At 33.9% G+C, this 12,864-nt stretch overlaps 1 protein-coding gene across 6 annotated transcripts; it reads right to left on the bottom strand.

Moving 5' to 3' along the window:
- Window positions 1-5,312: 5,312 nt before the first annotated feature.
- LOC133296566 (calcium-dependent protein kinase 26-like) lies at window positions 5,313-9,042 on the bottom strand. 6 transcript variants are annotated; one of them, XM_061495574.1, is made up of 5 exons: window positions 8,784-9,042; window positions 7,424-8,344; window positions 7,009-7,308; window positions 6,054-6,464; window positions 5,313-5,970 (listed from the first exon to the last, which is right to left on the bottom strand). In XM_061495574.1, exons 2-5 carry the CDS (start codon window positions 8,007-8,009, stop codon window positions 5,705-5,707), a joined length of 1,563 nt encoding a protein of 520 aa, XP_061351558.1. In that variant the 5' UTR covers window positions 8,010-8,344; window positions 8,784-9,042; the 3' UTR covers window positions 5,313-5,704. The 6 variants fall into 6 exon arrangements, with proteins under 6 accessions (XP_061351558.1, XP_061351556.1, XP_061351555.1 ...); XM_061495572.1 differs by having other exon boundaries at window positions 5,314-5,973; window positions 8,614-9,042; XM_061495571.1 differs by having other exon boundaries at window positions 5,314-5,973.
- Between the last annotated feature and the right edge of the window lie 3,822 nt (window positions 9,043-12,864).

Raw genomic sequence — 12,864 nt, 5'->3', positions numbered from 1 at the left:
TTACTTGCATGCATAATTCGCTACACTGTGTAGCGAATTATGCCGCGTAGCAGTTTGACAAAATTTACTGTTGACATGACAGTTTGATAATTTTTTTGTTCAAACGTAACAAAATGATCACTGTCTCACCCAATTCGGGGGAGGGGGTGCAATAAAATGGTGGAAAGTATCACTACTTCTTAGGCTCTTGATGGATCCGTTTGTTGCACTAGTAATTGAAGGAGGGCCCCAAGATATGAGGGTATAATTGAGCGACGACCCAAATCTAGGTGCCAATTACCTAACTCATGGTCAGGTTAATGTTGTCTCAGAGCAACAACCTGGATTGATAGGCTGCTGCAGCCGCGGTGTCCTCTATGGTCAAAGTTTGAAAATTTTATTCCCTGCTCGGAGCTCTAAATATTATCTCCAAAGTGTGATATCAACTGCCGTTTTTGTTAATATTATATAGAGTTATAAATATTTAAAAAATTTGCTTTTTCTACAGTCAAAATAACGTGTTTACATTGAGCTCAAAACGATGTCGTTTTGGGACGAAAATCACGTTATTTTTGTAATTATAATATATTTCAGGATTAAAATAGTTTTTTTTATTATAATTTTTTAATTTTTCAACCCAAAACAATATTATTTTAGAAGCAAATGTAGATAACTTGTTTAATATTAAAGCCATATTTAAAATATGTTAACTTATAATGATTTGGTTCTCAAAAGTTTTCATATATATAAATTGGGCTTTGAGTCTCCCAAGCACTTGAAGATTTTTGCCCAAAACACAAATGGTGGGGCCATCATATTTTTTAAATACAAATAAACAATTTTTTTTGAGTCTATGGCATAGAAAAAATACTTCTCTCATATAAATTAAAAGCAATATATTTTTTTTTGGAAATATTTTAATCATTTCATTGTTTTGCGACTAGTCCGATTCGGGGTACGTCATAAGATTACAACTTTAAACCCTTTTTTAAGATGATACTGAAAATGATTGAACACATGTTCTTTCCCAGCACAATATAATTCTTATGCAACATGAAGAAGCAAATATTTTCCCGCAAACTCAACCAAAAGAGGGACCCACTAAAAGAGAGAAGAAAAAAAATGCACTTTTCATTTCTAGTTTGTTTGGATGTCTGCTTTTAAAGAAAGTAGAAGTCACAAAAAAAGTCAAAATTTACTTTTTTCAGAAGCTAAAAATTTTAACTTCTAGTAAAAGTAAAAGCCAAAAGTCAAATATTTTTTTTTCAAAAACTAAATATTTTTATAAAAATATAAATAACTTTAACTTTTATAAAAAACACTTCTGAAATAAGAAAGAGATAAAAATTATTTTTTTGATAAAACCACACAAGCGGGCTCTTACTGCTAATTACAATAGAGGATGTAGCAGGCAGCTACATGATTATAGTCTGCACGGTTCTATTAACTAATGAAAGAGATGCTGCTTTTTGTTGCTTGTCCACAACATTACACGGGGACAGTGACCAAAGTGTCACGCTTGGACAAAAAAATTATCAGAATACAACGCCAATCGTAAATTTTGTCAAAATGTCACGTGAGATAATTCGCTACACAGTGTAGCGAATTATGCATGCAAGTAATTCACTACACAATGTAGCGAAATATGCCACGTCAGAATGCACAGAAACAAAAATGTCACATGTCAAATTTTGAGAAATTCGCTACATAGGGTAGCGAATTTCTCAAAATTTGACATGTAGCATTTTGAGTTCTGACGTGGCATAATTCGCTACACTGTGTAGCGAATTATGTCGAGTGACATTTTGACAAAATTTACTATTAACGTAGCAGTTTGGTAATTTTTTTATCCAAACGTGACAAAATGGTCACTGTTCCCATTAGACGCCCATTTTTATTTGTGGGGTAGATCCAAATATACAATTAGAACTTTTTTAGGTGAGATGGCTTTTGACAGACTCTTATTCAATTGCCTAATTTTTTAGCAGCATCACTGATAATTTTTCTTCAAAGAGCCCCAAGCATGTGTATAAGTATGCCAAAAGCTCTCAAAATTTTGAGATCTTAGTATTATTGCTGGAATATTCTTGAGTTGTTTCATTGACCAAGTGGGCAATTGAGTATGAAGAATCAGTTGGAAATGCTTTTTTTTTTTTAATACAATAAAAAATTGGTTTTTATCGCCTACTGTAAAAATTACTTTTGAGGGAAGAAAATAAAATAAAAACCCAACTCATCCCAACATGAAAATAAGGGGCATGTTTGTTTACTGTTTTTGAAAACAATTTTTTGATTTTAAAAAAAAAAAAAATATTTGATAAGATCTGTTTTGTAAAAATAGTTCCAAAAATTATAACTGTTTTTTAATTTTTAGAATCAAATTTAAAGAATATTTTCTGAATTGTTTTTATTTTGTATTTTGATTTTTAACTCTCAAAACAAAAAAAACACTTAAACCACTTGTTTCATTAATAATTCTATAAAATAATTTTAAGAACAAAAAAAATCATAATACAATCAAATACGTCAATCTCTCAATATTTGTCTCTGTTGAAAGCTCCTCGGATGACTGGTCATTATATTACTCAAGTTGTTAATCTACCATAAACAACCATCATGGTAAGGGATTATTATTTTTAATGTTGGAGATACATATTTTTATGTATGGGTACGAGATAAATTTATTTCCTACAAACGTGATAAATATTATTGAAACTCTATACTCCTATCTCATTCACTTGCGCAAGGTCATCCCTCCAAACCATCATATAACGATGAAGGTCTTCACCCTTGAATCATATAAACAGGTACGATTGTAGGCACACATATTTTATCTTATACACATACTGACTTGAACACTGCCTGCACTGATATTTATCAATGGCAACTCAAGCGTCATTTCACAGATAACTACAACTTTGTTCAGATAAACATCTCGTAACAGAAACTAAAATATCATGATTAGAAGATAAAATCCAATAATTTTGTGACTATATTTGTTTTTATACAAAGGATTGTCACAATAGTAATACCCTCGAGTTAAGAAGTACCCTTTGAAAAGCAAATGTCATGTCATCTACACGTTGACTCCAAATTCTTGGCATTAAATTCCTCATTATGTTTGAGAACATGAGAAGCAATTATAGCATAACAAGCAATCATAGAGTATCAATTTTTTTTTTGTTATTTTGACATCATTGAGCATAATGGTAAGAATAGGGCAATAATTGGCCAGGTGCAAATATACTTGTGACACTTGTATCTAGGGGTGTTAACGGGCCGAGCCGAGCTTTGGTCTTAAAAGGTTAAGTCTGTGATTAAATGTGTCGGCCTTATCAAGCCTGTTACCTGTTACGAATATATTTATCGGCCTGTGGCTTGCCTTATTTACAAAAAAAAAGCCTGATTTGGCCTGTTAGTTTGTTAGACTAAAATAAGACAATAAAAATTTATCCAAACAGAATATACAATCAACAACACAAGTAATTTCATAAATATTCATAAATTCAATATATATCGAAACAACATAATATAGAACAAAATCATTCAAAAAGCCTGTTTAACTAATAAAATAGAATGAAATGGATTGAGAGGAGAGAGTGGGCTATTACAAATAGTATAAAAAATATAAATAAAAATAAAAATTAATATACTAGGCCAGCCTGAGAAGCTGCCGAGCTTTTGAATTGGAGCCTGAGGCCTTTTTACTAAACGAGCTTTTATACAAGTCCAAACCTGGTTCCAACAACCAATATTAGGCATGTAAGCATGAGCCTTCATGAGCCGAGCCAAAGGCCCCTGACTCGTTTATCACCCTTACTTGTATCAAGTTTTACCTTGCAAGACAACTTGCATTAGACATCAAGAGATATCCCCATTTCATTTTGCCATAGCTTTTCTGTGTCTCAACCCCAGGGCCAGGGACAGAATCATGTGTGCAGTTTTGACAAAGCAGACATTAACTTTGTAGTGTTTTTGTGTCTCTAAAGAAACAAGGGTAGCATAACATTATTATTGGCTGTGCTGTGTTATTGCCTAGTGAAATAGCATCTTTCGCATCACCAAATAGATAAGGCCCTCACTTTCAAAGTGTTGTTTCTGCACTTTATACTCGTGGTGGAGCAAGACCCTTTTGCTCTTTCATTTCCTTTTCTCTTATAAACATATAGAACATTTTTTCTTGGACAAGTTTTATAGAAATTTTTTAGTCACATGATCCGAAGTGAACCCAAAACTATAAACTTTATATGCCAAAAAAGAAAATTGCTACGATACTCATAATTTTATATTTTGAATGTTGAATATCTTACCATAATTTAAAGTATACTATCGTTATAAAATCTTCATGTTTTCATGTAAGTTATGAAGTAACACCTTAATTCTATTGTAGCTTTTTCTTAATAATATGCATTTATCTTGAAGTGTATGAAAGATTTATAAAGATAACGGAAATAATCTCGAAAGAAAAAAAAAGTTTTGGAATCACGAAGTTGTCATGCCTGCCATGATTGTTTCCATCCGGGCCTTAATATATACTATTTTCACAAAAAGGTGGCATTGACTTCTGGCCTAACAAATGATGACAAACCTACCAACTCTTCACGCATATAGCTTTGTGTGAGATGTCACGGACTAGTAATTACAACCATCACTTGCTGGCTTGCTGGTTCAACACATTTAAAATCATCCCATGAAATAATTTCTTTTTGGAATATTTTAATCAATTTATTATTTTGCGACTAATATAATTCAGAATGAATTTTAAAATTAAAATTTTAAATTCCTTACAAATACAATATTGAAAAAAGTCAAGCACATATTTTCACCCTTACCTGCTTAATTCCTTGACGCCAAAATGAGTTATTATTAGTTAATTTAGGCCTGACATAATTTACAAAGGGCTTTACACGTTGACGAAAAACCTTATACCAATAAAAGCAAGAGCCCCGCAGAAATGATAGAACCGAAGTTCATTAATGGGGTCATGAAAATTATCAGCATTTAGGTTAGTACAGTTTAGTTTATAAGTAACTATATTTTAAAATCCAAAAGTGACACTTTAACAAGAAAAAGATATTAGCTCCATGTTCTTTTATTCTAGCTTAACCAGTAATCTTAAATTCCGATCCTAGATATGTAATTGCATTAAAATTTGATAAAAAAAACTTAACTATCCTTGTAGTCCTGCCCCGCTCAAATTCAGATTAATTGATGCCCTTTAACGACCAGATACTAAATGATTTATATATATATATATATATATAATAATAAATAAATAAAAGACATGCATAAAAGCTAATAGTAACATGTTCACGAGCTTAAAAAAGCGTTACAGAAAGAAACATAATGTTAAGATAACTGAAGTACTATCATAAAGACACAAACTTCATTTACAAACTAAGTAGAATGAAAGCCTTTTACTCACACCCAATGTACATGACATGAGAACGGAAAAAGAGGAGGAAAAACAAGAAAGTGAGCAATTAGTATAGCACCACTTTTCAATCAGACACATCATTAAACCCTCACCAAATCTAAACTAAACCTCACACCAACAAGAAGACAATCTATATCAACATCACTTTTATTCCAAACTAACTGAGGTCGACAAATGCAAGTAAGGAAACATATACACTTCTCTGAGGAGGCAAAAATTTACACGGATATGCCGAAATTTAGGCACAACATGAACCTATTCCATTAATCAGTGGAAAAGTCTATCTTTTTAGCAGACAAGAGATGATCTCAAAGATGTAGGGAGTTGAGTGCATGATGACCAGCGAATGACTGATTCAGTCACCACAAGGTCAAGTTGCTCACACTCACCAAGTCCAATTGTCCTATTTCTCTTGCTGTGGATTCCCAATACCCTATGTCCATTCATTCCACCAGCTCTTTTAGGTTCTATAGCCTTGCGATCCATTTCTTTAACATCAAGTCCAACGCAAAGGGGAGAATCTGGTAGTAATAGCAACTTTCCCAAGCTTGCTTCTTCTACAAGAAATTGCAAACAAAATCAGACCTAGGAGTTAAGAAAAAGTAATGATAGTTAATATGAAAAGCTCTATACATACCTCCAGCAATTGCATTTACATCTGACATGTTAGCTGAGCACTCTAAATTACAACTCTTTTTCCCAACAACAGAACTGGGGCTAAGAAATGAAAAGCTAAGCATCGAGGGAACAACAGGAGAAGAAAATTCCAAACTTGTTGAATCGTCTGTGCTCCGAAATGAAAACCCACCAGAAATTAAACAAGGAGTAACCGGTTCCACAAAAAAAGAAGAAAACGATGATCTGCAAGTGAATGTAGTTGATTGAGCATCACAAGTAGGCGATCCCGTGCCAAAGCTGATGTCCTGATTCCTGGACATAAAAGAGGCAGAGAATGAGCTGCCACCAACATCCCATTCTTCACAACGTCGGATTTTATGTGTACTTAGTTGTTCAGTATTTGTTTGATTGCTTTCCATCCAGCAATGATCTAGAAAGGGAAAGTTCAGATGAAGATTAGAAAATATATTCATTTGATTTTTCATTTCTTTTGTTTTTATTGTCTTAAAGAATAATGTATTGCAAACGCATACCATAAATGACTAAATAGGATGAATTTCATACTGTAAATATCCTCCACTTTTTCTTAAGTAGACAGAAGTTTAGATTAGGCGAAGACGCGCCAGGGAAAGACCACCAACCTCATTAAAAATGCCTTTTAGTTTTAATAGTTTTCGGCATTATGACATAACTTCATTGCTGAACCATTTGCCATGATCTAAGAGAATGGAACTGTCAGGCAATTGGTTTCATAAGAAGAATAAGCATATTTTTAATGCTCCAATTAAGTTATCATGTGCTCTATAATATTTTAATAATCTTTTAATGTTCAACTTTTGCATAGTAGTCTATATCTCAGTTGAACTGCCATTATCCTGCTTGTCTAAAATGCTCTATAACTTCAATGATGAATCTAAATAAAAATAGCTTCAGCAGATAGACACTAGCAAGGGAGGGAGGAGAAGAAAACTTACCTAAAACCCCTTGAGCAGTAAGCCTTCGAGAAGGTTCTGTACACAGCATTCCCCTGATCAAATCCTTAGCAGATTGAGAAATGCGATCCCAAGGTTCCGATGGGAACCTAAGGGAAGCAGCCTTAACAGCTTCAAATATCCGCGATTTGGTCTTCCCCCAAAATGGAGGCATCCCACTCAATAGAATGTAAAGAATAACCCCTGCACTCCAAACATCAGCAGCCTGGTTATATGCACCAGCAAGTACCTCTGGAGCTATATAGAATGGACTCCCAACTAACCCATGCAAACTCTGTCCTGCTTAAACAAAGCCCAATATTTGAAGATAAACACCACACACATTCATAGGAACAATGGAAATTTAAACTAAGATTTATATTCTGCAAAGTACAAAGGAAGCAAAGAAAGCAAGTACCAGGCTTAATGTAAGTTGCAAGCCCAAAATCAGCCAATTTAATTGGAGATGAAGAGGCTCTTGTCGATAGGAGAATGTTCTCAGGCTTCAAATCTCTATGAACAACCCCATTTTCATGACAATACAAAACCACCTGCATTAGGTGCCTAAAGATAACTCTGGCTTCAGATTCAGAAAACCTTCCATGCTTCTCTAACCGGTGAAACAGCTCCCCTCCAGCACAAAGCTCCATAACCAAATGAACAAACCCTTCTTCTTCATAAACTGCCTTGAGATCCACAACATTTGGATGCCCAGATAGCCTAGCCATTATCTCAATCTCAAGCTTGACACTTCTCAGATCATCCAAAGTAACCAGTCTATCTTTAGCAATTGATTTGCAAGCTAAAACCTCTCCTGACAACTTGTCAGAGCATGCTCTTATCACACCAAACTGTCCCCAACCTAACTGCTCCCCAAGAATGTACCTATCTTTCAAATTAGAGGTATGGTTTGTGTCTAATATGGTTTCAGTCAAGCCTGCTACTTTGTAACAATTATATGAAGTACAAGGTCCACTGTTGCTGTTGCTCTTGGCAACAGCCATACCAATTTTCTCACTCCTCAACAAACCCAAAAAGAGTAGTAACAATTTAATTTACTTACCCTATCAGTACTCTGGTTGAATTGTTGAAACTTCTTATTCTGGAAACAGCAACAGCCTCTTTGACAAAATATGAATACTAAACACAAAAGTCAACCTTTGATTGTCTTGCTTAAACTGTCATCCACCAAAACCCTCCATTTCAGAGTCAAATCTTAGAAGAAGCTTAAAGTGGCTGATATTTGACAAAGAAACTCGACGTAAGGCACACGATACCATGAATCTGAACCAGTCAGGACTCAGGACCACCTCTCTCCCTTTTTTCCAAATAAGCTGATCTGAAAAACAGTGACAATGAGACTCACATCAACCACAGCACAGTACCCAAAATAAGACAAACTAAGCACGTTCATAGAAAACACACAACAGAAAACAAAAGTAATCACTTCTGACTCAGATCACAAGTCACAATAATTCAAAGATTCAAGCTTCCCCAGCTTAAAATTTCACAAAAAGAATAAGAAATATATTCTTGTGCCACAAAATTCAGTACAAAAAAAAAAAAAACAGTTTTTATGCTACCAACAGAAAATTCCAACTGAATCACCTTGTAACAGACACGAATGATCGTTAATAAACTCTAAAACGACAAAAGCAGCAACATCCAGAAGCCAAAACAGCTAAGAAACAAGGATAACAAGTGAAAACAGCACAAACCCATCAGAATCCGCCCAAAACTAGACAACCCCAGATCCAGGCACAGCCAAAAGAGCTCACCTTTAGCGAAGAAAAATTCAAAAACTCGATAAGACTTAGTTTGAGAAGGTGCTAGAGAGAGAAAAGATAGAGAGAGAAGAAGCCCGTTGGAGCAGTGGTTTGAACTCCACAGAAGGGAGAGCAACCATGGCCTCCAGCGAGGAACCTGTGTTGTGTTGTTTGAGGCTCAACACTAACTCTAACAAATAACAATAAACACCAGCTTCTGTTGTTTCTTTCTTTGTTTGGTTGTCTTTTGAAATTGAAAGCTTCCTCGGACTCCAACACCGACTTCTAATTTAGTTTAATGAATCCATCTTCCACATTCACATTATTATGAGTTTCTGATTTTATTTTTTATTTTTTAATTAATGTTTTGGTTGTAGTGATAATGGCTGCTTCTGTTGACACCTTTTATGCTGTCTCTTTTTAACCGTCTTCCATTTCCGGCTAATTAACCAATACCTTCTTTGGGGAAATGGAACCTTTCTCATGTGAAAATAATATGATGAGGTGATATAAAAAATTATAATTATATAAAAACAAATTAATGGTTATAATTTTATAATTATTTATTTTAATATTTTCTCTTTTTTCTTTTATTATCATTGATCCATCTTTATATATGATTATGATTCCTCACATAATCATGTTATATTTTTTTTCACATTTAAGGGTCCAAATCCCTTTTTTAGACATTTTTGCTTGCCTATTGTTTGACATGAAACAATTGAATTATTAATTAACACGTTTAAACTTTAACTATAATTTTTTTTAAAAATATATAAAATCATTAATGTAGCTTAATTCATCAACTTAAGTTTTTGGGTTAATTTAATTTTTTATATGGTATTCGATGTCCCAGATTCGATCAATGGGCTCTATTGTGAAAAGACATATTAAAGGTATATAAAATAATTAATATAACCTCACCCATCAACTTAAAATTTTTTATTGATTAGATTCTTTACAGAATTACAGTTTTATATATATGTTTACGTAATTTTGTGTTATTATATATTAATTTGTGTTATCAAAAAAAAAAAAAATTTGTGTGATTGCTAAAAGTTTCTCTACTTTCTTAGAGAAAGGATATTGTAACAACCAAATAAAGTTACGACCAATGTTATGACTAGGAGTGTAGATGGGCCAGGCTGACTTGGCCTAGCCTACAGCCCGACCTACGTTGAGCCTTGCCTAGCCCGGCGTACGTTGAAAAGTTGAGTATGCTTAGGCTTATAAGAAAGCCTTTTTAACAAGTAGGCCATAGGTCAATTTTGTCAAGCCTGGCCTAGAGCCTTGTAGGCTGGCCTATTTAATTTTTTTAAATAAAATAAAAAATATATTTATTTTAGGGTATATGATATACATTATAGAGCTGGGGTATTGTTTGTCATTTTTTATAAATTATGAGAAGTATTAGTGCATGCATGAATGAAACTTTGCTCAGTATATTTTTGTAGTTATTTTTTTTACTATTATAAAATTTTTAATGCTCACTAGTGAAATTTATATCTCGTGTAAAAAATGCAACAATTTATGAACACGTTAATGACTTGTAATGTCAAGCGAATATTTTAAAAATTGTTAAAATTTTTTAAAAATATTTCAGTATGGAGGCCTACAAGGCCTGTAGGCCATATAAGACTCTCTAATTTTTTAAAATAGGCCATACTTGGCCAATAAATAAAGCCTTTAGTAGGCCAATAGGCCAGATAGGCTGAATATTTTTTTACGTAGACTTAGGCCAGAAAGACCAAAGCTCAGCCCAGTCTGGCCCATTTACACCCCTAGTTACGACCAATTATCTCACCGTTAGATTGGTAGTAGCGATCCGACGGTCCTCATTGGTCTCTTAAATAGCCCCTCTATATTCGTTTCTCTCTCCCCCCTCTCTCTCTGTTCCCTTCTCTCTCTCACTATACACTCTGCCACTGCCGCCGCTGCCCATATCCTTTGTCCCGACGGTGGCGCCGGCCTCCGTCGCGTCGCCGCCGCTGCATCCCGCGGAGAGCTTCGCCTAATACACGAGCTAGGGTTCGATTTTTACCAGATTCAATTTTTTGAGCATATCAATTATCGCGGTTTTGTAAGTCCAATTAATATTTGATTCGAGATTCATCAAAGGCATAATGTCGCTGATCGAACTTTTGAGGCTTTGAAGGCACGATTTCCTATATTGATGTATGCTCCTCCGTACCCATTACAAACACAGGTGAACCCATAATTTTGATCTGGTCAAAAGATCGAAATAATTGATCTGCTCATTATTCACGATTTCCTATATTTGTTTTGCAAGTGAGCTAGGGTTCAATTTTTCGAGATTCGATTTCCTTGTCTGTTCAAATTTTGATTTGTAATAATTTTTCATTTTTTTTTAGGTACTGTTTTTCGTGAACCCATAATATGTCGTTGATTGAACAACTCACTTGCATCCTGTGGGTGGTAACCACTAGGAATCAAAACAACGAAGAGATAAAATCTTAATAATACCTTTGATGAATCTCGAATCAAAAAAACGAATCTGCTCAAAAAAAATTACGGTGATCGATCTGCTTCGCCCAAATTTTTTTAATAATACCTTTGATGAATCTCGAATCAAATATGGGCAGCGGCGGCGGTGGCAGAGTGTATAGTGAGAGAGAAGGGAACAGAGAGAGAAGAGGGTGAGAGAAACGAATATAGAGGGGCTATTTAAGAGACCAATGAGGATCGTCAGATCACTACTACCAATCTAACGGTGAGATGATTGGTCGTGACATGGTCGTAACTTTATTTGGTTGTCACAATATCATGTCCCACTTTCTTAACCATTCCTATTTAATTGTATCTAATGTCGATTTAAATTTAAGTTTAAATTAATTAACCTGAGCTCTTATTACTGACTAATATATCTTTTTATTATGTTAACTCATATTTATAAAAAATTTGATGCATAATATGTTAATATTATGAGTATAAACAAAATAAAGAGGCATCATCAATGAAATATATATAAAAATATTAAAAAATTATTTCAGTTCAAGAGATAGTCTATGGATGTGGAGAGTTTTTTGGAACAGTGAACAAAATGCCATTGTTCTATACTACATGTGCAAGTTCGCTAGACACTGTAGCGAACTCGGTTTGCTGACGTGTCACGTTTTTAGTAGACACCAAGTTCGCAACTTGGGGTAGCGAACTTGGTTGCAATACATACAAATTATGCATTCCAACCAAATTCGTTACTCCAAGTAGTGTCATATTGAAAAATAACACTGTTCGCGTGGTATTTGGGTAAAAAATTTGATGAACAATGACATTTTTATCAGTGTTCTGAGTTTTTTTCTATGCATCGGTAGTACATAGATCCTTCAAAAAAGGATAAAAAGTGCGGCCTAAAAAAAGGGAAAAATATGTGTCATTTTAAAGGATGTAAAGTTGTGTCATTTTAAGTGAGAGAAAGAGATAGATAAAGATTTGTACTAAAAAAAAAATAGATAAAGGTGAAGAGAGAGTGGACAAAAAACAATAAAGGTGTGGGTCTCACCGCTTTGTGAGAGTGAAATGATATAAATTGTATCATTTAAAAGGACGAACACTTTTCCTAAACAAAAACAAAAAAATATGTAGATTGAAATAAAATAAAATTTTCTTTATTTGGGAAAGAGGAGCACTGCCTTGTATGCTACTGTAGCAGTTAGCACCCAAAAAATACTCGTAGATACGAGTCTTATTATTGCTCGAAAAAGGGAATAGGATGAGTAAGGAATGCAAATTTTGAAATTCGCTACTCGCATCCTATTTTCCACAATTCTACTGATAAATTTGTCTTATGTGGACTTATTCAAATATTCTTATTATTAGAATTTGTAACATTAAAATTAAAAGAATATTTGTTTATAAATGTATAGCATAATAGCATGTTAAAGGCATTTTATTAAAAATAAACCCATTTTGATTGCTATTAAGAAAATAAAAATATAGAAAAAAATAGAAAAGATACAAAGTTAAGAAAAATATAAATGAAAGAAGAAGAGAAAATTTCGTAGGCCTGATTTGTTGAGCCTTGGTCCAAGTGGGTATAGAGTGTTGTTGATCTGACATGGCGGGTTGACACGCT

The sequence above is a fragment of the Gastrolobium bilobum genome, unplaced genomic scaffold (genome assembly GCF_033153095.1).
Source record: "Gastrolobium bilobum isolate Gb01-03AN ecotype WA unplaced genomic scaffold, APGP_CSIRO_Gbil_v1 utg9203, whole genome shotgun sequence".
In the NCBI taxonomy this organism is placed as follows: Eukaryota; Viridiplantae; Streptophyta; class Magnoliopsida; order Fabales; family Fabaceae; genus Gastrolobium; species Gastrolobium bilobum.
The sequence above is the reverse complement of the archived record's forward strand: the minus strand, read 5'-3'. Positions and strand labels throughout refer to the sequence as shown.

Bases quoted from the DNA above. Each gene is read 5' to 3' on its own strand.
- LOC133296566 (XM_061495572.1), bottom strand. From the start codon at position 8,009: ATGGCTGTTGCCAAGAGCAACAGCAACAGTGGACCTTGTACTTCATAT. The intron at 7,309-7,423 runs GTACTTGCTTTC...GCTTTGTTTAAG, and splicing joins TGCAACTTACATTAAGCCTG to CAGGACAGAGTTTGCATGGG. The intron at 6,465-7,008 runs GTAAGTTTTCTT...TTCCCTTTCTAG, and splicing joins TACTGCTCAAGGGGTTTTAG to ATCATTGCTGGATGGAAAGC.